Source organism: Misgurnus anguillicaudatus, chromosome 4 (assembly GCF_027580225.2).
Source record: "Misgurnus anguillicaudatus chromosome 4, ASM2758022v2, whole genome shotgun sequence".
Lineage (NCBI taxonomy): Eukaryota > Metazoa > Chordata > Actinopteri > Cypriniformes > Cobitidae > Misgurnus > Misgurnus anguillicaudatus.
The window spans coordinates 35,832,479-35,859,428 of NC_073340.2; the positions used below are offsets into that span (position 1 = coordinate 35,832,479).

The 26,950-nt window shown below is 36.6% G+C and overlaps 1 protein-coding gene and 1 long non-coding RNA gene across 2 annotated transcripts in view; both read right to left on the minus strand.

Moving 5' to 3' along the window:
- Window positions 1-850: 850 nt before the first annotated feature.
- Window positions 851-5,131, minus strand: LOC141363738 (uncharacterized). Its single transcript, XR_012369358.1, has 3 exons — window positions 5,057-5,131; window positions 4,916-4,945; window positions 851-986 (listed from the first exon to the last, which is right to left on the minus strand). It is a non-coding gene; the product is annotated as an uncharacterized lncRNA (long non-coding RNA).
- A 7,487-nt stretch (window positions 5,132-12,618) lies between these two features.
- The window catches only part of LOC129420326 (uncharacterized), a 36,201-nt gene continuing 21,869 nt past the window's right edge, over window positions 12,619-26,950 (minus strand). The window contains exons 8-17 of the mRNA XM_073867209.1: window positions 22,265-22,651; window positions 20,565-20,951; window positions 20,422-20,472; window positions 18,825-18,944; window positions 18,553-18,737; window positions 18,261-18,418; window positions 16,190-16,432; window positions 14,098-14,260; window positions 13,090-13,192; window positions 12,619-12,971 (exon numbers count right to left, since the gene is read on the minus strand). Coding sequence (XP_073723310.1) covers window positions 12,868-12,971; window positions 13,090-13,192; window positions 14,098-14,260; window positions 16,190-16,432; window positions 18,261-18,418; window positions 18,553-18,737; window positions 18,825-18,944; window positions 20,422-20,472; window positions 20,565-20,951; window positions 22,265-22,651 — 1,901 coding nt within the window. The 3' untranslated portion in view covers window positions 12,619-12,867. The remainder of the gene's footprint in view (window positions 12,972-13,089; window positions 13,193-14,097; window positions 14,261-16,189; window positions 16,433-18,260; window positions 18,419-18,552; window positions 18,738-18,824; window positions 18,945-20,421; window positions 20,473-20,564; window positions 20,952-22,264; window positions 22,652-26,950) is intronic.

Here is a 26,950-nt window from a genome sequence, read left to right on the forward strand (position 1 = left end):
GATCCAGCAAACAATGTAATATGGACTTTTTTGGATAGCTTCTACAAACATTAACACAATCTTATTGACTTTTATTTTTACAATAAGTAATGTTTTATTAACATCCCATTAATTTGTATTCTATGATGTCTCTCTGTTTGTGCTGTAATGTATACATCTGAATGTACCCTGTTTATATATGTGTGTGTGTGTGTGTGTGTGTGTGTGTGTGTGTGTGTGTGTGTGTGTGTGTGTGTGTGTGTGTGTGTGTGTGTGTGTGTGTGTGTAAATGTGTCAATATTCAATATTATCATTTGCATGTTTTGATGTGACATATGTCATAATTGTAATTATTTTATGTAATTGTTGTCTATTTAGAATAATTGTCTTTGCAGACAAATACTGTAGCCAAAAATGTGTAAACTGGCATTCACTTGAACATATTCAATTTATTGAATTCAATTTATTAAAAAGTTTATGAATGTAAAGATTATATCACTATTTTTTATTTTATGATTTCTTAATTAAAGTCAGAATTAAACAGCACCTGTTGTTTGTGGTGCAGTTGTGAGTACTGAATGAGAGGTCATCATTGGCGATGGTGGTAAATATGGATCGGAAGTTGTTGATACAGGATCCACCGTGCCATTAACTGAAACAATATAAATAAATAAAAAAAAAACAATGAGTAGAATTTACTTTAAATTTAGTTTTTGCACAAAAAAACACACATATGGAAAGTAACACACTATATACTGTACATGTATCTGTATACAATTTAAAACATGTACATTAAAGATAAACTATGTTTAAAAGCTGCAAAACATTAAAGCACACACAAAAAATAAGTTTGTGTTGATAATATTAAGTCTTACTTGAATAGCATGTCTGAATGTAGTCACTGCAGCAGTCCCTAAACACCATGCACATCTCATCACAAAAACACCCGCGGTAGCAGCCATTATCTTGTCCAAGACAGCAAAGCATTGAGGGCTGAGAACATGAGCCTAAAAGACAAGAGACCCATGATATTTAAACAGAGACAGTAATAGTACAGTTCACCCAAAAATCTAAAAGTTTGTCTTCATTTACTTAAACTAATGTTTCTGTGGTACACAAAAGACCATTAAAGCTGTAAGCAGCATTGATCAACCGCTCGTACAGTACCTGTGCCACTGCCAGCTGATAGTTTGAGGAAAACAGTTTTTCCTCATCTTGGTCAAAGTCGTTTAGATCTGTCACATTTCCTGCTGCCAGGTGGTGGCGCTATGATTATAATTGACTATTTGCATGTAGATGTGTCCAGGTCAAGATTCCTATCAAACATGTAATGTCTGGGGCAGACTGGACATTGTATGCCTGAGCTCCAACAACATCCCATTTAATTTCTTTAGCTAGTTTGCAAACATGTTTTAACATGTTACTAGCATGATTTATAGTATATCTGGGACAGACTGAATATTGCATGTTTGAGTTACAACAACTTATTTTCTTGAGTAACATTGAAATTTGTCAGGCCACAATGGACACGCCCTTTAACAAAAATTCAAGATCTTTACATTTAAACATTGCAAAGACCTTAAAATAAGAATTATTTGGTGATTAATGGTAGAGGCGTGCGATATGACGGTATTTGATCGTGAACAATTAAAATGTCTCCGGAAACATCGTTGTACTGTGATTCGTGCCTACATCAAGTACGCAACAAGGCGTGTGCTATAGACGGTTTCAGCAGTAACAACATAAACAACTGGCTGTCGTGGTCTGCACATAACTTCCATTAAACTCTGCTAAGAATAAATAACAACAAAGTTCTTTAAACATAGTTTATTTATATAACAAGCAAAAAAAACAACAACACATATTAGCTAGGAAACAAAAACATTTGTTTTTTTCGACGATGCATTTGTTCAAGTTTAGCAACTAGTCAGACCATTAAAAAAATGAAACTGGAAGTAAAGTTCAGATCCAGACGTGTATCGCGTCAGCACACGTGCTTCCGATGAAACCATCTATATGAAGACAAGGTAAGGGTCCACAGAGCTTTCAAAGTATACTCACCGCGGCTACGCGTAACTGGCCGTGATCGACACAGATGCAATACAAATGATTTTTTTATTCAAATTATTACCCTACCAGGCCACTGATTTGCAACATTTACAGTACATGAAAAAATTTAAATATGTAAAGAAAAGTAGGAGATCCACAATTGCAAAGAAAGTTTATAACAAACAACAAGAAAACAAAGAACATGAATGAAACATTATGGTGACAAAACTGCTCCACAGCTTTCTATTCTTGGAAGACGTGAAAATAAAAGAAGAGCAAACCATATAGTATGTGCAAATGCTGTCTGTTTCCTTAGTATAATTGTTTGTAATGGAGTGTCCTGTCTCAATATTTTCTTGCGCATGCGCTGTTGTACGCATACTATCCGTGCACTTTCCACGCATATATTTGTTACCTTGTAGAACTGCATTTTTAAATGGGGGCATTAGTATGGCTGTATTAAGGCTCAGTAGTGGCAAAATGGTCTTTAAAAAACAAAGCAAAGGCTCTGTTGCAGGGCAGCAGATGTGATTTTGCAAAAAAATCTAAAAGTAATCTAATCAGCTAAGCACATTTCCCGAAAAACAAATATATTTTCTTAAAAAGACAAAAGTTAAAATGTGTTTTCTTAGCAGATTCAGAAAAATTTATAGGATTCATCTTACATTTATATTTTTTTATTTGACCTGGCAGCTTCAAATATGACCTTTTCATTCATTATGTGTCTGTAAAACTTCTGACATGTATAGCTGTAGTTTGCTTTTACAATTTCACTTTTTACGAGGTCCAAAGTTGCTCGGTTCGTTGTTTCTGTTTTATTCATAAAAGAAAACACTGGTGACAGGGACCTTTAACGGGAGCTCCCATTAGAATTTTTTTTCTGTTGCTGTTTTTTCTGTGTTTTCCCGCTTTGGTGGCTGCACTGTTTTTTTGTTTTGTTTTGTTTTAAATCGTGCATGCCCCTTATGGCATTGTTTCTGCCTTTTGTTCACACAGGACGTTTTCTGTAAATGTTATGTTATGTTGCTAGGTCCTAGCAACAAATATCTAACCCACTTGTAAATTCACAACAGTACAATGTAAAAATCCCTTGTTACACTTTTAACTTAAATTAATAAGTCATTTCATTGTTTTTAGTTAGAAGTTGCTATAAATTATAAAAATAAAGTTGCAATAACTTTATTTTTTATTTATTAAAGGCAGGGTATCTATACAAACTACATAAGCAACACAATGTTTCATCAAAATACAATATCTGAATACATCTAAACAAAATCATACCGCCTACCGTCCTTTCCAAAAGAGACATTGCAACGACTCATTCAGACTCTCGCGGCTGTTTCCATCTTGTATAAAAGCATTCTGGTTTTTGCTCTTTGCTGATCCAGATGGTTTTTGTCGTTGTTTAAAAAAATGTCTTTCGTTTTGTGGTTGTTAATTTGCAGGAAAGTTTGTTTCCCTCTGTTTACAGAGTGCATGTGAACACACTGATGACGTATGATGTCTGCGTGAACAGGGTGCAAAGTGGCATGCAAAACACATTCACAGATGAATGGTAAAAATTGCATGCATCCAATTATTGCATTCGATCTGAGTTCAATGTTTTGTTGCCCAGTTTTTGGTCCTATACGCATTTGAAAGATGACATATATTTATGCATAAACATCTTAACACAGTGATTGCTATCAGGATAAGAGGAGAATTTCAACCAGCATAACAAAATGTTTCTGGATCAGATCAGACACCCTGCCTTTAATACCAACTATTCACTAGTCAAGAAAGTTGAAATGACTTGTTAATTCAAGTTGTTTAAGCTTAAAAAAACTAAATACAACAAGGATTTTTTGTTACAGTGTATTGTATTATAATAATATTTTATGAGCAAACTAAGTGGTCCCCTTAATGAAACAATCACGTCAAAAAGCTCACGATGAAAAATCAGGTCACTAATACTACCAAATTAGAAGAGATAAGCAATTATTATTTTAGCAGTTAACAATGCAACATTATTAAATCTATAACAAATGAATTAGATGTGGAAAATATATTTCAATACACCAGAGGTTCTTAAACTTTTCAGTGTAAAGCCAATGAGTGTTGTGTGTTCACTGCTCCTTGACAATAACACTTACGACTTCATGCATCACTGCAGAGACCAAATGATGTATGACATTTCACTTAGGAGGAACTTCCTTGCCAGCAATGATTTATCAGAAATGTTTTAGTGCAACACGACAAAACTGAAAAAAGGTCTATAACTATTTAGGCATAACTACCAAGGATTCCCATTTTCAAAAAAACTGCTGGAGCCGGTTACGGAACTTTGGAAAGAGCTTCCCACATTTTAAACTAAATTACTTTCATTAAACATTTTACATAGTAAAAAGTGGAAAGTTGGATAAACATAAAAATATACTTCATTTGGTAACACCTAAAAATTTTAAATATTTCAACTTAAAATTTCATTTTATGAGAAACATTTCAGTTGAATTTTTTTTTAAGTTGAACCAACTTAACTTTTTACAGTGTATTAATATTCGTATTAAATATAAATTCTGTCAAAATATATTTTAATATAGCATAGAACTTAACTAAAAAAGTCATTTATTAGTGTATCATTTTTAAAGTCCTAGTTTAAAAAATTAAAAATAAAGAAAATTATAGGAAACGTTTTTTTTTCTAAAAGAAATTAACTTTAGCCAAATGACCTCTGCTGTAAATAACAATGATTAATTGTCTTTATGAAAAAACAGTCTATTGTAGACTGGTGAAATATAACAAGGTGTCATGTTAAAATAAAAACTACTGTAACACACTTTTATTATCATTATATTGCCTTCTTCAGAGCACAAACTTAATATTAATATTAACAATCTTTGATCTGTACCTGTATCTGCCACTCCAATGGTTATTCCATCTGTTCAACACAACATAAAGCAGTCAATTGTGTGTAATGTATTAATAGCTTCTATCTTAAGCACAAGACAAATTCGTCAGTTGTGTATTTAAAGATGTGTTAAAAACTTACCATACAACAACAACAGCCAACACACAGACAATGAGATTTTTAATCTCATTGTGACAAACCTGCAACTCCTGCACCTGCACACACATAATGCATATATTAGAAAATAATTTAGATCTACAAAAATATAAATAAAAAAATTATGAGAATTAAATTTACCCGAGATGAAAAGATACTGCAGATCAAAATCACTGAGATTCTCTCTTCAACAATTGAAGCAGAATAGTGATGCCGCAGGTGTTGAAATCTGTGTCTTTATTAATAAATGATGGGTGGAGCTTTACTAACAAGAACTAAAACTGTAGAAGTACAAGTTTGTCTTTCTCTTTATGTGAAATTTGTATTTTTAACAGTTTGCTTCCTCATTCACCTGTCATTCAGAAAAATGTTCTTAGTTTTTGCATGAATAGATCTGAATGCAGATGGAATGAAGACAATCAAATAAATCTGTAGAATAAAAACACACAGAGTTTTTATCACTGAAGGCTATCAGGCCATTTTAATTGTGTTAAAATCAAAGGTCACATTTAAAGTATAGGTTGCATGCATTGGCAAATACTTCACTTTCACTTCTACTGCAATATGCATAAATATGATCTTTTCATTTAAGGTAATAAATGCATTCACCATGTGTACTGAATACACTGCTGCACTTTTTGAGAAATAGTCAATGCTTTTAAATTATTAGGATAAACATGACGTGTGAATGTACAGACTAATACTTCACAAATATAGGTTTGGTTTCCCGGACAAGGCTTATCGTAGGGCCGGACTAAAATGCATGTTTGAGCTGCCTTAATTTAACATCTTGCCCTGATGTATCTTAACATATATCACTGCCATTGTTTTGTCTTAAGATGCACAGCAGTATTGTTTTTTTTTTGGAAGATATTTTTGTAAAAACTACTTAAATGTCTTGGTCTTACTCTAGTCAGGGTATTTAAAGAGTGTGCAAGGGCTTTTTGAGATTTTCACAGACAAGGGTTAAACCTAGTCACTAAAATCCATGTTTGAGCTGTCATAACTGAAAAAAGCTTGCAGCGCTATTCTGTATCTGCAGAGCAGTAATGTTTTCTCTACACTGTCTATTCCTTGACCATGTGACCAAACCCAACATGATACTATACATTCAAACTGACCAATCAGAAGACCACCTTTAACCCCCATTGTACTGGACAAACAGCTCCACCTATAGACGGTTTCAGCAGTAACAACATAAACAAACGGCTTTCGTGAAAAACACTTAACGTCCAGTAAACTCAGCTAAGAATATATAACAACAAAGTACTTAAAACGTAGTTTATTTATATAATAAGCAAAATAAACAACACGTAGATTACCTAGGAAACCAAAACATTTGTTATATTCGACAAAGTATTTGTTCAAGAGTTCAGTTTAGCAACAAGTCAGACCATTAAAAAATGAAACCAGAAGTAAAGTTCGGACCAGAAGCGTATCACATCACCGCACGTGCGTCCGATGAAACCGTCTTTAGTCTTTGATCACTATCAGTAAGCACAGGAATGCAGATGGTACAGGAAAGCAATGAGGGCTAAGACAAAAAAGAAATTCCTGTTTTCTTGTTTTTTTTTCTCAATCTTACAACTACAGTAAACTGGTTTGGTAGAAGAAAAACTATGATACAGATTATTTATTTTTACCCAAAATAAATACATTACAAAATATAGAATTACTAGACAGAATATGAAACTATAATCTTCAGTATGCTTACCAATAAAAATATATTTTTGGGGGTGAGTTGGAGTTAGTAAATAAATATCACAGGTTTTCTAAGAGAAGTCTGTAGGGCGATCTACATCAGCAGTCTATACTGCTGGAAATTAAATAAAAAATAAATAGTGATACAGAGGAACGCATGTACATGTACATGACACGTAATCCACTATCGGCAATCTGACAAGACTAACAACATTAAAGACATAATTTCCGCACTTTCTCACTAGCTATATATTTTTTAGATAAAATTATTTTTTCTTTTAACCTACGGATACTGCTAACATTTAATCCAAAGAGACGCAATTTCAAATATCAAAGACTTTAAAACAATACAAATGCTTTAAATTGTGTGAAAAATTACATTTACATGCACAACAACATACACATTTTATATCATTTGCAGGAATTCATTTAAAATAACACAAAACACTTACACGTGGATAAAACTAATTACAGGTTTAGTTATTCCACAAATTATAATTTGTCATTTAAACCCAATGATTTTCTTTGACCCAATATGCTGCTGTTTTAAAGCGTTTTAAGCTGTCCAGTTACAGTGGGAGTAGGCTGTGACCACTTATCAGGCTTCAAAGGACACAGACGCATTATAAAATGACTACAGTACACATCATACGTGCTATATATTTCAAGTAAAAATTAATAAATAAAATAAATTTACTTACAGTACTAAATGCACAGGAAATTAATTGTTATAAAAACTAATGTGGTAGCTTCAAAATAAATAAATAAATACTTCTGATATAAAAATAATCTTGATATAAAACAAACCTGTTAGTCTTGTAGTCTTGTATGCTAAAGAAAGATTCTCATAATTATTTGACTACATTTAAGGTTTTATTAAGACAGTACTGTATGTTATCCGTTACAACTGTTAGTTAATTAGGGAGACCTGTGAGGCTGTGTGTTCACACTAGAAGTAAAAAAAAAAGATGTAAAACATTGTGCTCAATACATCACATTAAAAAAATGGGCAGTGTTTTGTGACTGTTCAAACACATTCAACCACATACACGAATTTCAGATTTATTCTGGATGCATTGATTTTTTTTTTTGAAAAAAAAGAAAAGTTTTTTTGTGTTTCCTATTCAATTCAATTGGGGTAATTTTTACCCCCAAAGGGGCCTCTTTTGGTACATTTTTTACACCTCTTTAGAATGACCGAATCAAGCCCAGTTTTTTATATGAATCTTGACAGATAATCTGAAAAAGTCACAAAATCTTATTCAACTGTGATGAAGGGAACCATTTTTTTTAACTAAAGAAAAGTGTCTTGGGGGTAACATTGACCCCAACGGACTTATTAGGGTTAACTGTAACTTTAAAGGTACAAAATAGGTGCTTAAGGTATAATATTGTACCACAAAAAAAAAAAAAAAATTTAAATGTGTTGTATACCCATAAAAGGTACAAAACTGAACCTTTAAGGGTACCACCCCAGTGAAAGAAATAGTACAGTTTTAAAACTTTTTTTCTGGCAGTGCATCACCTTACTCTCATATAGTTTCATTTATCCCAGTTAAAGGGGGGGGGGGGGTACTCTGGGTTCGGGATAAAAAGCTCTCTCCTTGGACAGCACGCCAAATATGCTTTATCTCATTCCCAATCGATTACATGTTAATGCGATCTCGTGAAACTCATCTTTGTCCTACTGTATTAGTCTGAGACGGGGCTTCTTTTAACCCAAAAAGTGATATCCAAAGTCTAGTGATATAACATTTGAACTGAGGCTTCAGAGCTTGTGTCGAGCAAAAGTGGGTGCCAGATGAAGCCTCGTTTGAAGCTTGTGTTGTTAACGTAGAAATCATATGACATTGACAAACGAAGCTTCACTTTCTGCTCCAACATTTCAGATTGTTCTTACAGAAGCAGTAACCGATATGTGTTGTATTAACCAACAGATGGCGCTGTTTTCGACACACTCAAAGATTTGAATCTTAGTCCCAAAAACTAGGGAAAGTATCGGTGCTTCATGTGAGGCTTCATTTTCCCATCACTACCAAAGTCCATTAAAATATAATTGGAAAGGTAAGTCCACATACACAAACTGCACAGTCCAGCAACCATTTCTTTGAGCTATAAGGCTTAAGCTTAAATGTGCTCCTTGATGCCTCCTTTTATAATGGCACTTACTATTTCCTGTCATGTGATCACTCAGGTAGACCACATAAAATAAAAGACATACACACAAATAAAAAGTAAGCGACAAAATGGAAGACTAAAAAGACTAAAATGTGTAAAACCTATTAAAACTCAAATATATACGTAAAATCACAATATATATGAGCCTTAAAATGTGTATCTTGTGTGGAAAGCCAAAAACACGGGAGAATCATGATGTTCATTTGAAACAAACAGCCCTAATGTAGAGTTAAAACATTAATAATGGTAAAATATACAAATACAGCTGAAACGTAATGCCCAGAACCTGTTCAGAGTTTTCTTATCAAACAACCGCATTTAGCCTTGGTATTAAGGCTGTCAGTTTCTTCAGATACTGAAGTAAAGATAATTTCACCTCATGCTTACTTTGCACTTGACATAAATCTGACTGGCTTATCTGCTGCACAATCTCTGTGCTTATTTCCTCAATTTAACTTTTAATAATTTTTTTGTTAAGTCTTTTCTATTTATAGATTGTATTATACACCATTGTATAAAATCTTAAGTTTCTCAAATGTTGTAAGAAAAATGATTAATTTTTATAGATTGTTGTCTCTATTTGCCTTATTCGGGATAAGATAAGAAAACATTTCAATACTTTTTATGCACTTGCTTAATAACCAAATAACCAAGCAAATAAATGTACAGATTGCATCTTTAAGCCAAATTTAATGAACTAGTCAATTTTAACAATTGTATATAATGACAAGTCATTTTCTAATGCCAAATAATCAATGTTGCACAATTAATTGTAAAAATGAAGAAAATGTGATGGCGGCTGGAAATTTGAAGATTGAACGAAAAATACTAGTAGTGTTGGACTACTTTTTATCAATAATGTTCAGCCAGTTTAGAGAAATAAGTTCACATTTTCTTTTGACATGTTTGGTCCCCAGTGTAGGTGAAAGAGAGGTTTATCTCATTGGTCATCTGATCTTTTGAGATGTACTTGTTTTGTCACATTCTGGCACTCAGTGTTACAGTAAATGAACGTTTTTCATGTTCTTTTCTTAAAACCAAGCACTATAACAAAACAAGAACATTGTTTTACTCTCTATAAAACAACAATGTAACAAGCTTAACAACATTCTTTAAATCCTTTACAACCGAAAGTAAAAAATGATCACCTTTTCACGTAAATAAGTCACAGTTGCATATCCTTGGCAAAAACTCCTCAGATGATGATGATGACATGGATTTTTATCAGGGTGTGTTTTCTGGGTTTGAACTCATGACCTTTCACACTCTTAATGCAATGCTCCACCACTGATCTATAGGAGTACATTAGATAATGTTTGGGGTTTAATTTGGGTCATGGGCCAAAGACACCTGCAATTCTGTGAAAGATTGTCCTTTAGCTTTGATAATTTACTGGTTTCTGCAATGGTGTCAAACTGATTTAAATGTTATAAAGTGAGATAAGATGATACATATCAATTAAAATGTCTTTTGTTTTGTTTATTGTGGAGGCTTCCCTTGGGTTAGGGGATCTGTCTGTGAAAAAAGTGCAGTGCTCAACTTGGATCCTGTGTTTCTCTTCAGCCAATCATATAATGATTGGCTGAGGCGGCTCTCAGCAACCCAATCTGCAACCAGTTGAGGTTCCAATGGAGATGGTGGGCGCATGTTCTACATTGGTCTCTACCTCTGTCGGGCTTCTCGAGGATTCAGTGTCTGCCGTAGCACCGGAGGGAGAGCCGTCACTCTTGGACGTTGACTCGAATTTGCTTCCTCGATTGGGTAGGGTTGCAGAGCCCGTGCTCAATCCTGAGATGGCGTCCATGCTTGCTAGGGCCATGGACACAGTCGGGGTGGAGTGGAGAGTCCCTCCCCCACTCGTGCCATCCCGCCTAGACGATTAGCACTTTGGGGCTGCCAGAACATCACAAACCTCTCCACTTGTGCCTTTTTTTCCCAAGGTGCATGAAAAGTCTCGGTAGTGGAAAACTCCCTTTTCCTCTCGGAACCAGACGCATCAGCCATCACGCCTCACCTCCCTTGATGGCAGGGCCGCAAAAGGGTATGCTAGTATCCTGTGGGGAGGTGGCCTCTGCCTTACATGCCATGGCTTTGTTGCAGATTCTTCAGGCTAAGGCTCTAAAGGACCTGCACGAGGGAAGTCACAATTCGACTGTCTTCAAAGACCTGTGCGCGGCTATGGATCTAGCGCTTCGTGTGACCAAGACCACCACAAAGGCCGTCGCTCATGCTATGTCCACCTCGGTGGTTCAGGACCTCCAACTCTGGCTGTGCCTGGCAGACATGTGAGATGCTAATAAAACTTGGCTCCTGAATGCATCTGTCTCCCAGGCCAGCCTGTTTGGCGGACTTCGCCCAGCAGTTCATGGCCACCCAGAATCAGACTGAGGCCCTTGCTAAGGAAACAGACCAAGGAACAGGTACACAAGGAATTGGGTTCATGAATGTGGGTTTGTGTACGTTGCGTGTCACCCCCTTCCAATATTTCATGACCCAATGGGCAGTGCCTGGCGCACCCGCCTCCCACCCAGACACGGTGAAAGGTTGAACTGAGCCTCTGCCACCCTGACGAGCCGAGCAAACAATTGTCGAAAATATCAGGGTTTTGGTGTGATACCGCACCTGGATTTAAGGGGTGACTGTACCCTGTCCACAGACCTGTTATTCATCTAATTGCCTATTATGGGTGTCATAGGTCTGGCCACACTCCTGTCCCCAAAGTCCACGGACCCATTATTTGTCCATTTACCCATTACTTGTATGGAAAACACCCCCTGCCCCCTGGGCCATAGACCCATTTTTGTCCAGTTACCCATTATTTGTATGTACCCCCCCCCAGGTCCACGGACACCTTAATTGTCCATTTACCCATTGTTTATATAAAATGCATTACCAAACACCCCTTCACCCCCTGGGCCATGGACCCATTTTTTGTCCATTTACCCATTATTTATACAGGTCTTACCAACCCCCCCACGTGCCCCCCACGTTGCCATTGGACGAATAATGGGTCTGTGTCATTTTTTTCCTCTAGACTCTCAGCAATTTCGACCACATTACCGGTTCAACTGGCCCAATTCGTCTGTCACAACGTGATGTCTCTGTTCCTTTCCTTCAGGGAACGAGAGTTACATATGTAACTGAGACGTTCTTACATCAGACAAATCTCTGCACACAAATACTGCAAATACCATTTAATACAGAACCCCAACACTAACAGTAAAAAATAAACTTTTAGATAAAATGAATATCTAGCATGAAGCTTAAGTAGATGTTTAACATTATAGTAAAGATCTGTTTCTTGGCAATCTCAAAAAACAAAGTGTTGCCTCTGAATTTAAGCTGCCCACTTTGATTAGCTTTTCATCAAATATTCTTTTTTACGTCATAGCGATAGAAGCAAATACTGAAAGATCATGGATGGTTACCCTCTGCAGGTTTCGGTGGAAGGGTACAATGAGCAACGAGCAAATAGCCCGTTTCCAGAGGCTAGTGTCACCAACGCCAGATCAACCTTTTTTGTCGTTGGGGTTTTAAAAAGCTCCCTTAGATTGCCAATGCTTTACCAGTAGTTTCAAATACTCAGATCAGTAGTTTCTAAAGTAGTCTTCTGGCACCAAACAAATGTGTCACATTCAGAGTGAGTCAAATTTACACATTCTGATGCTTGGTTTGAACTTTATTTTTACAATATTTTTTAACACAATTAAGTATTTTAAAGGAGAGACTATTAAAAAAAGAAAAATCGACAATCAAACTAAATCTTATTTCAGACAGAATAATCTAAAAAAATTCATCAAAACAAGTGCAGGGCTAGTCTTTAATTGGTAATAGAAGACAAAATCAGATAACAGATGTAAATTTTAGGGTATAGTATAGAAGTTTTAAGATTAGAAATTGAGCATTGTGGAGACACCCTAGAAGATGGTGCAGGCACTCAGGAGTGAAACCAGCAGTATCATCAAACAACCGTACAGACCTGGAGCTCCGGACACTCGCGCAAATTCTGGAGCCCATTTTTCTGTGAATAGGATTCAGTGCATGAGCAAATTACAAAACACAAATTAATAAAACTTAAAATAAAACAGTCCTCATATATCTGTAAAATAAGTGTTAAGGATATTAAAGCAAATGTTTACCCGCATTTCCATCAGACCAGACGAAAGGACCCATGGATATAGAAGAACTGTCACGAAAGTCTAGAGACCTGCCGACCCTCTGGTGATATCCAGAGCCACAGTGCTAAAAGATAGAAAATGTTACATCAGATAATCATATAATTAAAATATTAAAGATTTCACAAAAACCATTCAATCAGAGCACAATAATGATGGGGGAATCTTCTTAACCACCAACCACCACCAATAGAGTATTAAAGTTACAGAGTATTAAAATTATTTAACGCATTAGTATTTATTCTGGCATAATATACTAGTTTATACATAACCCAAATTTTCTTAAAAAGACAATTGTATTTTGGTGGTAAAATGCAAAATTATTTAACTTTCTCGTGTTAAATAATTCACACATATCTATTTAGGCCATTATGCATAGATTGTAAACAATATTTAAACAGCCGTTATAGTTGTGCAAATAACATTTAAAGTAAAAATGAATACAATTTAAAGAAAAAGAAAAAAAAAACAAAGTCAAAAATGAAAAGAATAGGAACACACAAGAAGCTGTAAACTTTTAAGCTTTACATCAGCAGACTTTTATTCTTTGACTCTAGCGCCCTCTGGTGACATAACACTCGCAACCCCAACAGCGGGAAATTTACATTCAAAATAGCAATGTTTTTTCTTCGTTTTTACACACAGTTAGGGTATATTACCTGAACATGTGAGTTTATATTCCAGTAAGTAACCATTTTCATTAATCATTATGAGCTTTATTAGGAGATGAACTACAAAATGTTGACCCACCACGAGATGTTGCAGTTTTTTAGGTATGTTTAAAGGCATTTTTGTTATACTATATGTGAGTTTTTCCAGACTATTATTTATTTTATTTGTCTTTCTTAAGTTAATTTGTCAAATTCATGGTAGATATTAGCCAAAATACTCCATTTAGAGTACAATGTCCTAATCCAAGAATACTTGCGACACATAGGCAGCATTAAGGTATTTTGTGGACAGTAAACTTACCGCTGAGCAGTGATTGTTGGCCTGAATACAAAGATGAACAGCACAGTGCAGGTAAACTTTAGTGGAGTTTGAGTTGAAGATGAACATCCTGAAGGAGAAACGGCTGGATGTTGAGTTACCATTCTGAAGAATCTTCACTGTGTTATCATGTGGATTTGGACACCTGAGGATAAGGAGGATTATTTATTTAACCCTTTATCTTTAAACACGTGGTAACGTTTTAGATTACAGCCCGGAAAGTACTGGGTAAGTACAGCGAATTTAAAGCGTATGCTTCTGTAATTATAGTTTACTTATGAAGTACGTACGTGTAATTATAAGGGAACAATTTATAATATTTGGGGAATAAAGGGGTAACAACCAGGAAAAACACAAATAATATATGCAGCAAAGCACTGCGCAAGCACAGCGAATCCACAGCATACATCTCTGCAATTATAGTGTACTTATAAAGTACATACGTGTAATTTATAATATTTTGGGAACAAAGGGGTAACAACTGCCACTTTAATTTACAGCCCGCAGATGTTGTATTTACTCTTTAACTACGTGAAACAAGGGGGTAACAAGTGCCACTTTAATTTACAGCCCGCAGATGTTGTATTTACTCTTTAACTACGTGAAACAAGGGGGTAACAAGTGCCACTTTAATTTACAGCCCGCAGATGCTGTACTTACTCTGTAACTACGTGAAACGAGGGGGTAAAAATTTTTGACTTGGTATATTTACACAGTAAGAAAATACACTCTTAGAAAGGATGTGTTAATTTTTTAACACATTATGTGTAATTTTAACACATTAGCCAATGTGTCATTTTGTGTTGATTTTGTGTTAAAATCAGGCTTGTGCACAATTCAGAATTTCAGAATTGGCCTCCATTCAATTCATGAATTGGAATTTGAATTGAATTGACTCCGCCTTACAGGAAGTTGAATTTGAATTTGAATTGGAATTACAGGAAGTGGAATTAAATTCATGGCAATTCAAAGAAATTCCACAGTCACACAACAGAAAGAATCTCACATACATTCAGTTAGGAAAGTAACTTTGGAAAATTGTTTGGCAACCATTTTAAATACCTGGTTAAAGTAAAGCATTCTGGGAAATAAAGTCATGTTCCACCGTGTTCCATAAAATTACAATTGCAAAAAAATCAAAGTTAATTATTTGTTATGTGACTAAAGTTTTTAACATTAATTGCTGGGGGAAAACATTTCCTGTTAATGTAATCTGTACAAGTAGTTCAAACTAATTTAATTTATGGAATATGTAATGCAATCATATCTGACATATACTAAAAGCTTAATTTTTAACACTTCACTTACTGTATAATATGTATATGAATTTCTTTGAATTTCTATTGAATTGCAATTCTGCATCCTTTAATTCAAATTCGAATTGTAATTCTTTATCCTGTTTTTGACATCAATTCAAATTCAATTCAAATTTAAGAATTGAATTGGAATTTAGGAGTCATTCTCAATTCAATTCTGAATTGTGCACAAGCCTGGTTAAAATATAACACAAGTTGTGTTAAAAGTAACGCAAAATGTGTTGTTTCCATAATAAGAATCCATGTGAAAGCAGCCATGGTATGACGCCAGTGCGATCACCACGCACCAGCTATATGTGGAGAGGAGTATGATCGAGCCAATTCAGTGAATGTGTGTGTTCTCGCTAAATTACTCTCAAACATACAATTGTTTTGCATGTAGCATATGCCATAATCACGTCGGCCTAATATTTGAATTGTGAGTCCGAAGTTATGAATTACTTAACTGTATAAATAATTTGTAATTTCCCACGTTTTTAGCATATAAGTCATACATACCATGTAATATTAAAATAGTTAGCCCTTAGTTATAAAATACTTACGCATATATTATTTGTATTTTTTCTGGTTTTTACCCCTTTGTTCACCCAATATTATAAATTGTTCCCTTATAATTACACGTACGTACTTCATAAGTATACTATAATTACAGAAACATACGCTGTAAATTCGCTGTACTTACGCAGTACTTTCCGGGCTGTAATTTAAAGCGTTACCAAGCACGTTACAGCAAACACAAAGAAATGTTTGTCTCTTACTCTCCAGTGATGAGATCCCAGCGCAGACTGTAATCTGGATCATTCACAGGTGTAGCCCAACATGTGTCAATCACTGTCACCAACTGTCGACTGTCAACCCCATCAACACGAACCTCAACAAAAATCTGCTGGTTGAGTTGTGCATTCACACTACCATTGAAGGGCTGAGAGAACCCAACATCATGATATGGGATCATTCGGACCTGATACATCCCTTGACCAACAAGATTCTTGTTCACACGACTGGGAAAACATCAACATTGATCAGTTAAAATAAATATATGGGATATAGCCACTGATCTATATAAATGACTGGATTGTGCATAGAACGCTAGCGTAAGAGCGAGAAGTGAAGCCGCCAGAACAGTTAATTTAAACGATCATCGGAAAATTGCATTTATTGACATCCCTACTTCTGATTGAAATGCAATTTTTATATTTCAATCAGGCAGGATAAGGGTTTTATATAAAACGTTAAGGTGAGTATTTCTTCTGCATATATGCATAGATCTAGGGGCGGTTTCCTGAATAGGGATTAGACTAGGCACTGACATATCTTAAAATACATAAGTGTCCTTTGTTTTGCTTTAAAATGCACACAAGAAATGTTTTTAGTAAGGCATGTTTGTTAAAACTAGTTATATTTCCTAATTAAACTAAGGCCTAGTCCTGTCTTAAGCTAATCTTTGTTGGGGAAACCACCCCATAAAGTTTTATTACATTGAGAGCATATGGTCAGCGTTAATTCTCTGATTAAATAAAGAAGACTTATATTCTATGGCTTTTTAGGCATTGAAATTGGGTGTTGTTTTGATGTTGCCAAATTAAATGTTATTTTAACCACAATATAAAACCTTATCTTAACCATTTAAAAATGCATGCCATTAACCTTGTAAATGCATTTCACTGTACAAACAAAAACAATATCGTATGCCATCTCACTGCCCCATGAGAGGGGGGACTGGGGGCTGCCAACGAGCTGAAGCATGCGAAGTATGCAGACCTGGTAAAAGACTGCAGAGAGGCTGGCTGGAAAGCCACCACATGCCCCGTTGAAGTGGGATGCAGGGGCTTCGTTGGGTCCTCAACGGTTCGCGAAATGGGATGTACAGGAGCAGGGTGTCGAAAAGCCATTAAAGACTGGCAGAGAATGCTGAGAGGGGCAGCTTTTGGCTGTGACTAAAGAGGAAGCAGAGCTAATGGGGGCCAGGTAAAACCCAGGGCAGGAGTGATCCCTGCCATCGCTCCGCCACCCAGCTAATGATCCGTTTTATGCAGGTGGAGCACACCTGCACAAAAGGCACTGCTTGAGGTGCGTCAGGCATCAATGCCCAGCAGGTCAACCGTCAGCCTGTATTTTTTAAGTAAACATAACATAATAACAAAACCAGCAAATTTTTACAAGCACATTTAGTACCTAAAGCATGATTATTTATTTAGATATCAGATTGAGCACATTTGTCATACAAAAAACATAATATTTGCTGTGTAAGTGTGTGTTAGAACATGTTAACGATGTGCAAATGTACAAATCCCAAAGTAAACGATGACGCGAGTTATCGTCTCCAACTTAAATCTCTTTTCTTTGACTACAACAAACACACGGTTGTAGGCAACAGTTTACTTCCTCCTCCTGTTGACGTGGACACTATAGTCATCCTCATAATTTCTACCACTTCTGACTCATGGCCTTTAAGTCATCTATGTTTCATATTTAAAGAATTTACTACTGACTAAACCATGATTCGCTTATTGTTTGTCAGCTTGATCAACTAAATGTTCAGGATCAGATTTGGCTGAAAAATCAATGCGTTTTAGAAAGGCAGAGCAGAGGATCCAAATGTGGAAAATGTGTTTTTGAACCAGGCATAGAGCATGCGAACACATTGCAGTACACAAAATAATGCTGTAATAGGGGCTCTTTAATTTAATTGTTTGGGCTTACCAATATTGTGTCACAGTGGCTTCACAATTGTGAAGTCAATCCAGTTATTTATATAAAGTAGATCAGTAGATATATCCTAGTTGTGCATCAATCTTGTATATTGACAAACTAGAAATGAAGTCTCACCTCTCCAGTGGGTTGATTTCTATCATAGAAAGTGTTTGGGTTTGGGGGTAAACACAGCTGAAAGATATCTGCAGAATTCTCTCTCTACTGATGAGACCTTCAGATGACCTTGGTGCTCCCAAAATAAAGTTCTCATAGATGATATGAGTGCCATTGGCCTGTGGATTTTAGTTTTATTAAAAAGAGATCAGAAAAAGATTTAGATTCAAGAAATTGTAAAAAGGGTAAATTTCATTTATAAAAGTGAATTAGTTGGAGTGTATTTGAACACTATGTAGATATTGAGTCTTACCATAAGATTTGTACCACAGGTGTGTTCATTGTTATCAAAACTAAACTCCACTCGGCCGTTCTGGATGGTTCCTCTGCAGCTGGGATCATTGAGGTGCAGGCCATCAGCTGAAAAACCAGCTCCAAAGAGCTGACAGCGAGATATAGATATAGATCCTGTACTGCTCTCACAGGTTTCAAAGAAATCTGAGAAGTAAAAACAGATTGTCAGCATTGGTAAAAAAGAAAAGGGTTATACTGTATTTCTGAATATTGTAAAGGGTAGATTCAAACCAAAAGAGTCAGGATCAGATCTGGTTTGGTTGTCATTGCATAAACAGCCGTAAACACCGTTCATCTCTCCACACCTTTCATCTTTAGTACAGTTGAGCTCAGAACAGGGGTCTCTTTTAGCTAAGAGGAAAACAGATGAAATAGATTATGGTTTTAACACATAGACACATGATTAATTTAGGGTCCCCTGATTTATTTTACATTCGTTTTTAGGTTTAGAGGTTAAATACAGCTGTAGCCTAATTGTTTTATCAGGATTAATCCATGGGACATTGGTAGATGTAAGTTGTAATGTTTTTAAACATCATTATAGCTGTATCTTGCTTTAATAAAATATTTAGTTTCTCTAAAAAAAACATCTGGTTCACCAAATAAGGTCTGACAAACGTATGAAATGTTATTTTAACTAATAAATAAGATCCATTAATGTAAGCAGGGATTTGACTGTATCAAATTATACTTAAAACTGTGCAATAATCATTCATCATCAGTCATGATCCATAACAGAACCGCTTATAATTCACTAGGCTACTAGTGAAGAACATCTTCAGTTTCATGTTTTAATGTTGTTGAAGACATTACACATTCTCGTGCAGTCAACAACGCAAGATGAACAAAAAAATGAATCCTGTCATCTATTCTCCAATCCACAGTACATGGGCTGCAGATGGGCGGTGCTTGCGTGACATGAATTCTGCATGTGCATGCAACGAAACGAAAATAATGACTGACTTTTGTATTGGATGCCGAATTCGGAAATTATGACTTTTGAACATAAAAGCAATGAAGTGCCAGACTGCCGGGAATTGTCCCAGTGATCCTGATGGTTCGTACCTGGACCTAGGTTTTTTCTCTTGCAAGGGAAATCTTAAAGATCAACCGGCCGATCACGACCATAGATATATACACTAGATGTCGCCTTGGGGTTCTAAGCATGCGTCAATACCACTGCCATCTTGGAACAGGGGTCTTGTCATATGCATTATAGTTAGAAAAAGTAGATTTTCATAATATCAAAAGAAAAACTAGAAAATCGCATTTGTGGCGATTTATGGTGATTTTATTTCCGTTGCCTACAAGTGTCAGAGAGATGTTTTTGCATGCTGCTTATAAATATATCAGTGGCGATATCTCATAACATGTTTGAATAGTCACGTCACAATAAAGTAAATGATCAATGTCCACATTTAAAAGCTGCGGTGCTTACCTGCAGTTCCACAGTGTTTTCGCATTCTGATAAGAGATATTGCTCCAGAAAAAAATGAGTGTTAAGTTACATTCCTCTTTCCAAGTGTTAATCGTCCACACGATGTGACAAGACATTACTCCCATTAACTTTAACGTAACATCCAAAAGCGCTGATCTTTGACGGAATAATAACTTCCGATTGGGGATTCACAGCTGTTAGCTGTTTGCGAATAAGCCCTATTCAAATTACAGTTTTCTTACTTTCTTATTTGGTATAGTTCTTATTTTTATTTTGCTATAATTATCTTAGGTTAGGTGCAATCAACACATTTACTTTAAAAGAAAAAAAAGAGTTTTATGAAAATATGCGATAAGGGTGCAGACAAGAGCTCATAAATTAATACTTTACCTGTGGTCGTGATGCGTGGAGGAGTGGATTTTGTGGCTGTTGTGTTACTTGCTGTAATCAGGAACATTTGTAGATATCAATGTGAATAATTTTCAAATAAAACCCAGAAACTATAAAAAAGACGGTGTGAGTAAATTCTCTACCTGCACAGTAAGCAGAGCATTCAAATGATCTGACAAACTCATAAACGTAGTAATTTCCAGGACATGCTTTGACTTGTATGGGATGAGATTCATAAACACAGCAGCCGTTCCATCCAGACATACAGACGTGTCGTCTGACCACTCCATCTTCCAGCTGTGGATGAGGATCTCTGAGTGACAGTGTGTAATAAGTGCCACACATCCCCTGACCGACACATGATTCTGACATCTGAGCACTCTGACCATTGATGAAAAGTCTGTACCAGCCGTTCCAGTTGACATTATAATCACACATGACATTATAGTAATAATTATCAGTGGATCTCCAGGGTTCATCCAGACTGGTGTAGTTGTCACAGGGGTCGACACGTGGAGTGCTGAAAACAACTATTAGGAAAACAGTGCATTAAAATTTTTTGAATATATTGGGTAGATTAAAGACATTAAGGCTAAAATACTTGTGCATTATTTACAGAATTAACAGTTCTGAAGACTCTTGGGTTTTAGAGCCAAAACAAGTCAGTTTTGTTTATACTTAAACCAACATAAACCTTGAAAACATATTTTGGGTTCATAACATAATACTAAAAATCTTTAGTAGCAAATGCCACAAGCCGTCACACCTGAATATTTTGATTATATAAGTTTAGTCAAAGAATAAGAATGAACTTATGTCAATGCCAATAGTTTACTGTTCAGGTAATCAGTGAGTGCGTTTACATGCACAGTCTTACGCCGATTATGCTTAATAAACTGATAACACGTGGGGTCATGTAAACGCGTAAAGCGGTTTTCTTTAATCGGGGAAAGCCCATAAACAGTGTAAGCAAAAACCGATCGGCACAGGTAGTTTTTTGCTCATTACGCCGATTTTGCGTGGCATGTAAACACCTTAACCGGCTTTCTCACGATTTTGTCCATGTGCGCATGTCTCCGCTTATGAAAGATAAATGTCACACGCGGAAGTAAGTGCAAAGTAATGCATAAAAGTCTCCGCTCGACTAAAGCAGATAGCAGAGAAACTGTTAAAATAGAAGCTTATGTTACATTTACAGGTTCTGCAGACACGAGAAGAGATACAACAATATAGCTTAAGACAGATATGCCATCGGCTTTTTGATCGACTATTATGTACTATAGGTTGTGACATCACTGCCTGCGAGAAAACTGATAATTCTCCAAGTCCCATGTTAACGCAGTTGACTGCATAGCCGGCTTATTGATTTGCATGTAAACGCATGAAAACAGTTTTCTATAATAAGCAGATTTTTAATAGTTATCCGCTTATTCTGTGCATGTAAACGTACTCAGTGTTTGCTTTGGCTAATATAAACCCTGTTCAACATGTTGTATTTCTTTACCATAAAAATGCAAATAAAAATTAAGTTTGTTGTGCATTTTTGTTGAGAATTATGTATTTCAATAATTGACAGACAAAGTCAATCATGACTTCTACTCTATACTCTAAATTATTGCGGATGAGTTTATTTCATCATCAGCTTATCTGACAGCTTATCAGGGTTTTCAGTGAAAAAGTATTTTATATGAATGAATTTTGAGTAAAGTTAACTAATTGTCTAATGCATGCAATTAAGGTCCGGTTTTCACACATTTTTATTGTAACTTATAACTAACTTATGTTTAAACTACATAGAACACAATTTATGAATATGTAAAGTCTATAAGAAGATTGAATGTACCTGCACAATATGAAGGGAGTGGGATCCCTATGTTTGGTCTGGTGAGTTTATAGACATAATAATCTCCAGGACAAGCTTTGACTTGGATTGGGTTTGATGTGTAATGACTGCACTGATCATAATAAGAGCCGTGGACTTCACGAGTAACAACTCCATCTTCTACTCCAGGATGAGAACCAGCAAGCCACAGAGAACTGAAACCTCCACATTTCATATAACTAACACACCAGTCAGGCATCTGAGCACTCGATCCATTGATGAAGAGTCGATACCAGCCGTCCCATTTTACACGAGTGTCATCATGATTACTCATCCATCCATACAGATGCCAATCATGTGTGTTTCTCCAGTACTCGTCCAGTATGTTGTAGTTTGTGCATGGATCACCTAAGAATCAAAAAGATTTATATTTTAATAAAAGGTGTAACTTTATGACAGAAGAATTGCCATACAATATTATGCTATATCAATAATGTTATTTGGTCGGACATATACTTTCTCTGTCAAAATATCCTATTTGGTAAATAATTATTTTAATTTTTCAATTTAAAATTCAAAGTTTTAAATAATTAACACTTTATTTGTCTCTGGGTTTTAAATAAAAAAAGTCTGATTTTGACAAGCATAAAAAATTCACTTAATAACTGTATAATTGTTACTAATATCATTAAAACTATATTTGATTAATTTTAGTTTGACCAACTCAATTACATTTATTTGCATAAATCTGTTTTGTTAAGTAAGCACTTGCTGTCAGGGTGTGGAGGTGGATAGAACCCAATCGCAGACAGCTCTTAACTAAAAGACATTTATTGTAACATAAAAACCCTCGAGGGGGCAAACAATGACAGAACTAGAAAATAATCAAGACAAGACAGATCACACGACATGGTATCATAGATACACAATGAACCGGCACAGGACAGCAAACACAAGGGCTTTAAATAGGGAAAACTAAACTAGGGAACAATGACAAACAGGTGGAGGGAATTAACTAATCAAGAGTTAACAAGGAAACAGGAGGGTAAGGTTAAGACTAAAGACAGGAGAGCATGCGGTACACCAAACATAAACACAGACCACATGACTCTCCACACAGACACAGAACACGTATACGGGGGTGTCAGGATCCCGGCACCAGAAACAAGACAAAATACACTTAATAACATTCGGGATCCTGACACTACCCTTCCCTTAAGGGTTGCCACACGGCAGCCCAACACAACAGTACATGACAAAAACAATAAACAAAGTCCAACGGCCAGAAGGCCGACAGTGCCCAATGTCCGGACCCCCGAAAACAAGAAGGCGGGACAGACGGTCTCCGCCCAGGAAGTGGGCCCGGAACCCAGCACCGCTCGGCCCGCCGACCCCGAACAGGACACGCCGTACAGGAACGCTCGCGGGGCTCACTGACCAGTGAGCATCCCGGAGCTTGCTGGCCGATCCTCTGTCGCGGGGCTCGCTGAACAGAGCTCCGTTGCGGCGACAGTCCGACGTGCAAACACTCCCACGGGATCCGCCGACCAGGAACTTCCCGCGAATCTCACCTTCCCGGCACTTATCCGCGGGGCTCACCGACCAGCACACTCCCGTGGGGCTCGTCGATCCGGATCTGTCCCGCGGAGCTCCCCGAACAGGATCACTCCCGCGAAGCTCGTCGACCAGTAGCCCTACCGAAGACGCCACCGATCAGGAACACACCCGCGGGGCTCACTGCACGGCCACAGGAACACAACGGCACAGACAACGGCAGGACGGGGCAGGACTGGACAGACATCAGGACAAAGCAGGCCTGGACGGACCACAGCAGACTCGACGACATCAGGTAAAAAACAAAACAAAAGAGCTGTCTGCTGGGTTCCAGAATGGCCGGTTCATTCTGTCAGGGTGTGGAGGTGGATAGAACCCAATCGCAGACAGCTCTTAACTAAAAGACATTTATTGTAACATAAAAACCCTCGAGGGGGCAAACAATGACAGAACTAGAAAATAATCAAGACAAGACAGATCACACGACATGGTATCATAGATACACAATGAACCGGCACAGGACAGCAAACACAAGGGCTTTAAATAGGGAAAACTAAACTAGGGAACAATGACAAACAGGTGGAGGGAATTAACTAATCAAGAGTTAACAAGGAAACAGGAGGGTAAGGTTAAGACTAAAGACAGGAGAGCATGCGGTACACCAAACATAAACACAGACCACATGACTCTCCACACAGACACAGAACACGTATACGGGGGTGTCAGGATCCCGGCACCAGAAACAAGACAAAATACACTTAATAACATTCGGGATCCTGACACTTGCAATACTTTATTGTCTTCTAAAAGTCAGTATAAGTTACACTTTATTCCCCAAATTATACACTGAAAAAAAATTCCTTCAATTTACATCATTTTAATGTGTACATCGGTCCCACATGATCCGATTGTTTAAAACCAAAATAATTTTCCTCAATTAATTTTTATGTGTCAGACCAAAACATTTTAATTATTTTAAGTAGTCTAATTTCACTAGTTCGCCTGCGCATTCAGGTCTTAATGATTAACCCATTTGTGCCCAAATTTTTCTGAATGGTTTCATGGATATAATTGTGTTAATAGTGTCCTCTGTAAACATGTTCTGCATTTATTTTCCCCATTTTTATTTTTATTTTTTTGAAAATCGTATTTGAATGTACGGCAACTATAGTTGCCGGTGGGCAAAAAGGTTGTATGCACCACTTTAATGTCAAATTTTAATACATTTGGCATCTTACTCAAAATAACGGCTTTCAACAGATCAACCTTTATTCATAAACACATTTATTATGTATAACAGTCAAAGAACATTCGATGCGAACCCCCCCCCCAAATAAAAATGCATCTAGCTTATAATCTCTTCTTTAATTCAATTCAATTTTATTTATATAACGCTTTTCACAATTGTTAATTGTTGCAAAGCAGCTTTACATGAGTAGATGTAAAGGAGAACACAGAAAATCAATAGATAATATAAGAAGTAGAATATAGCAGCTTAGGATAAACCGTACAAGCGAGCGTATTAATAATGTAACGTATACAGTAAAGTGCTAAGTTAATCCAAAGTTGGCTGACTCTCTCGGGGACGAAAACCCCCCTAGGAGAAAACCCTGTGGGAAAAACTCCTAGAAGGACAAAAACCCTTGGGAGAAATTAATATATATATTTATATAAATAAACAGGGTAGGGAGGCGGGTAAGCGGATTAAACTGGTTCAGCCGGTGGTCGCGCATCGGCTGGGCATCACGTTGAAGGACAGCCAGTAGATCAGTGGTGTGATGACCTTCACAGCAACAAGAAATGGGTCTGTTTGTCCCATTGTCCTCGGGGTCGAGGACGAGACAGGGAGAGAGAACCAGAATTCTATTAGCGTAGGGGCCGGTCGCATGAAACGCAAGTGTCATGCAGTATTGTGGTTTAAAAACGCTCGGTTCCAGACAGGCTACCTATTGCAGCAATAGTATATTACCCATATGAGGTATGTGAGTGCTTTGTTCTAGACAAAATAACTATTGCGGGACAAGTACAATTACTGGACATTTATGTGAATGCTTTGTTAAAGAAGAATGTCTTAAGTTTAGATTTACGAACGCGTGCTAAGTGATATAAACTGTGACTTGTTCAGGTTTTTTATTATTATTTTTATTTATTTATTTTCTCTGTTGCATTCAGTGCTTTCTTCCAGAAACAACGGACCATATGTCAGCTCCAAATCAGTTCATATCACTTAGTTCATATCACTTAGCACATCGTTCGTGGCTCGACTTGTCGAGTCTGTTTTTCAAGATGTCTGCTGTCTGAATACGCGTAATGTGCTGTCTTTATAAAGTAGCTTCTGATTAAACTGTTTGTACACTTACAAAGTTCTCAATGCTTCGGTTTGCATGTAAGGACCCTCATTATGCTACTGTGGTAGTGTGAGGCTATTTTGAGCCTTGTTAGTGGTATTAACTAGCGATTTACTCGTACTTACTCTTTGCCCCATATACTAGCGCTATACGCTAATCTGTTTTTATTGATAAAAAACTCTTTACATTCGATTATCATGAAAACGCATCACAGAGAACGATCTACTCGGTCACCATGTGTTAATTACCCCTAGGTTCATTTTTCACCGGAGTTGTCCTTTAATGAAAATAATATGAAAATAAATCAATAAAATGGGCAACCGGTCTTTGGAAGAAGAGGAGATTTCTGTCTCCCTCTTTAAATGACCTGTATGAATGGATTTTATTCCCTATCAAATTAAGGTCTAATGGACAGTAGATGTGTTAGTTAAAGGGTTTTAGGTATGATATTATAAAAGAAAAAAGCACTAAAAAGACCAATAACCTTGATTATTAACCTATTGACACAGTATACACCATTTCCCCATGATATATGTACTTACAAGGCATTTGCCCACCGGCAACTATAGTTGCCGCTTGGACTTTTGACTAAGTATATAAAAAACTATAGATCTCTTGTAAGATTTGTTTTGTTTGGATGACTCTAGAGACCTTCATGATTATGTAGATACATAAATGTCAACCAAAAATACTTGTTAGTAAAATGAAAATTACCTTTCTTTGGGAGGGTTTGCCTTCGCCATGTTTCTTGGAAGAAGAGGTAAGAAGTTGACAGCCTCATGTGACAGGAAGGAGATAAATACCT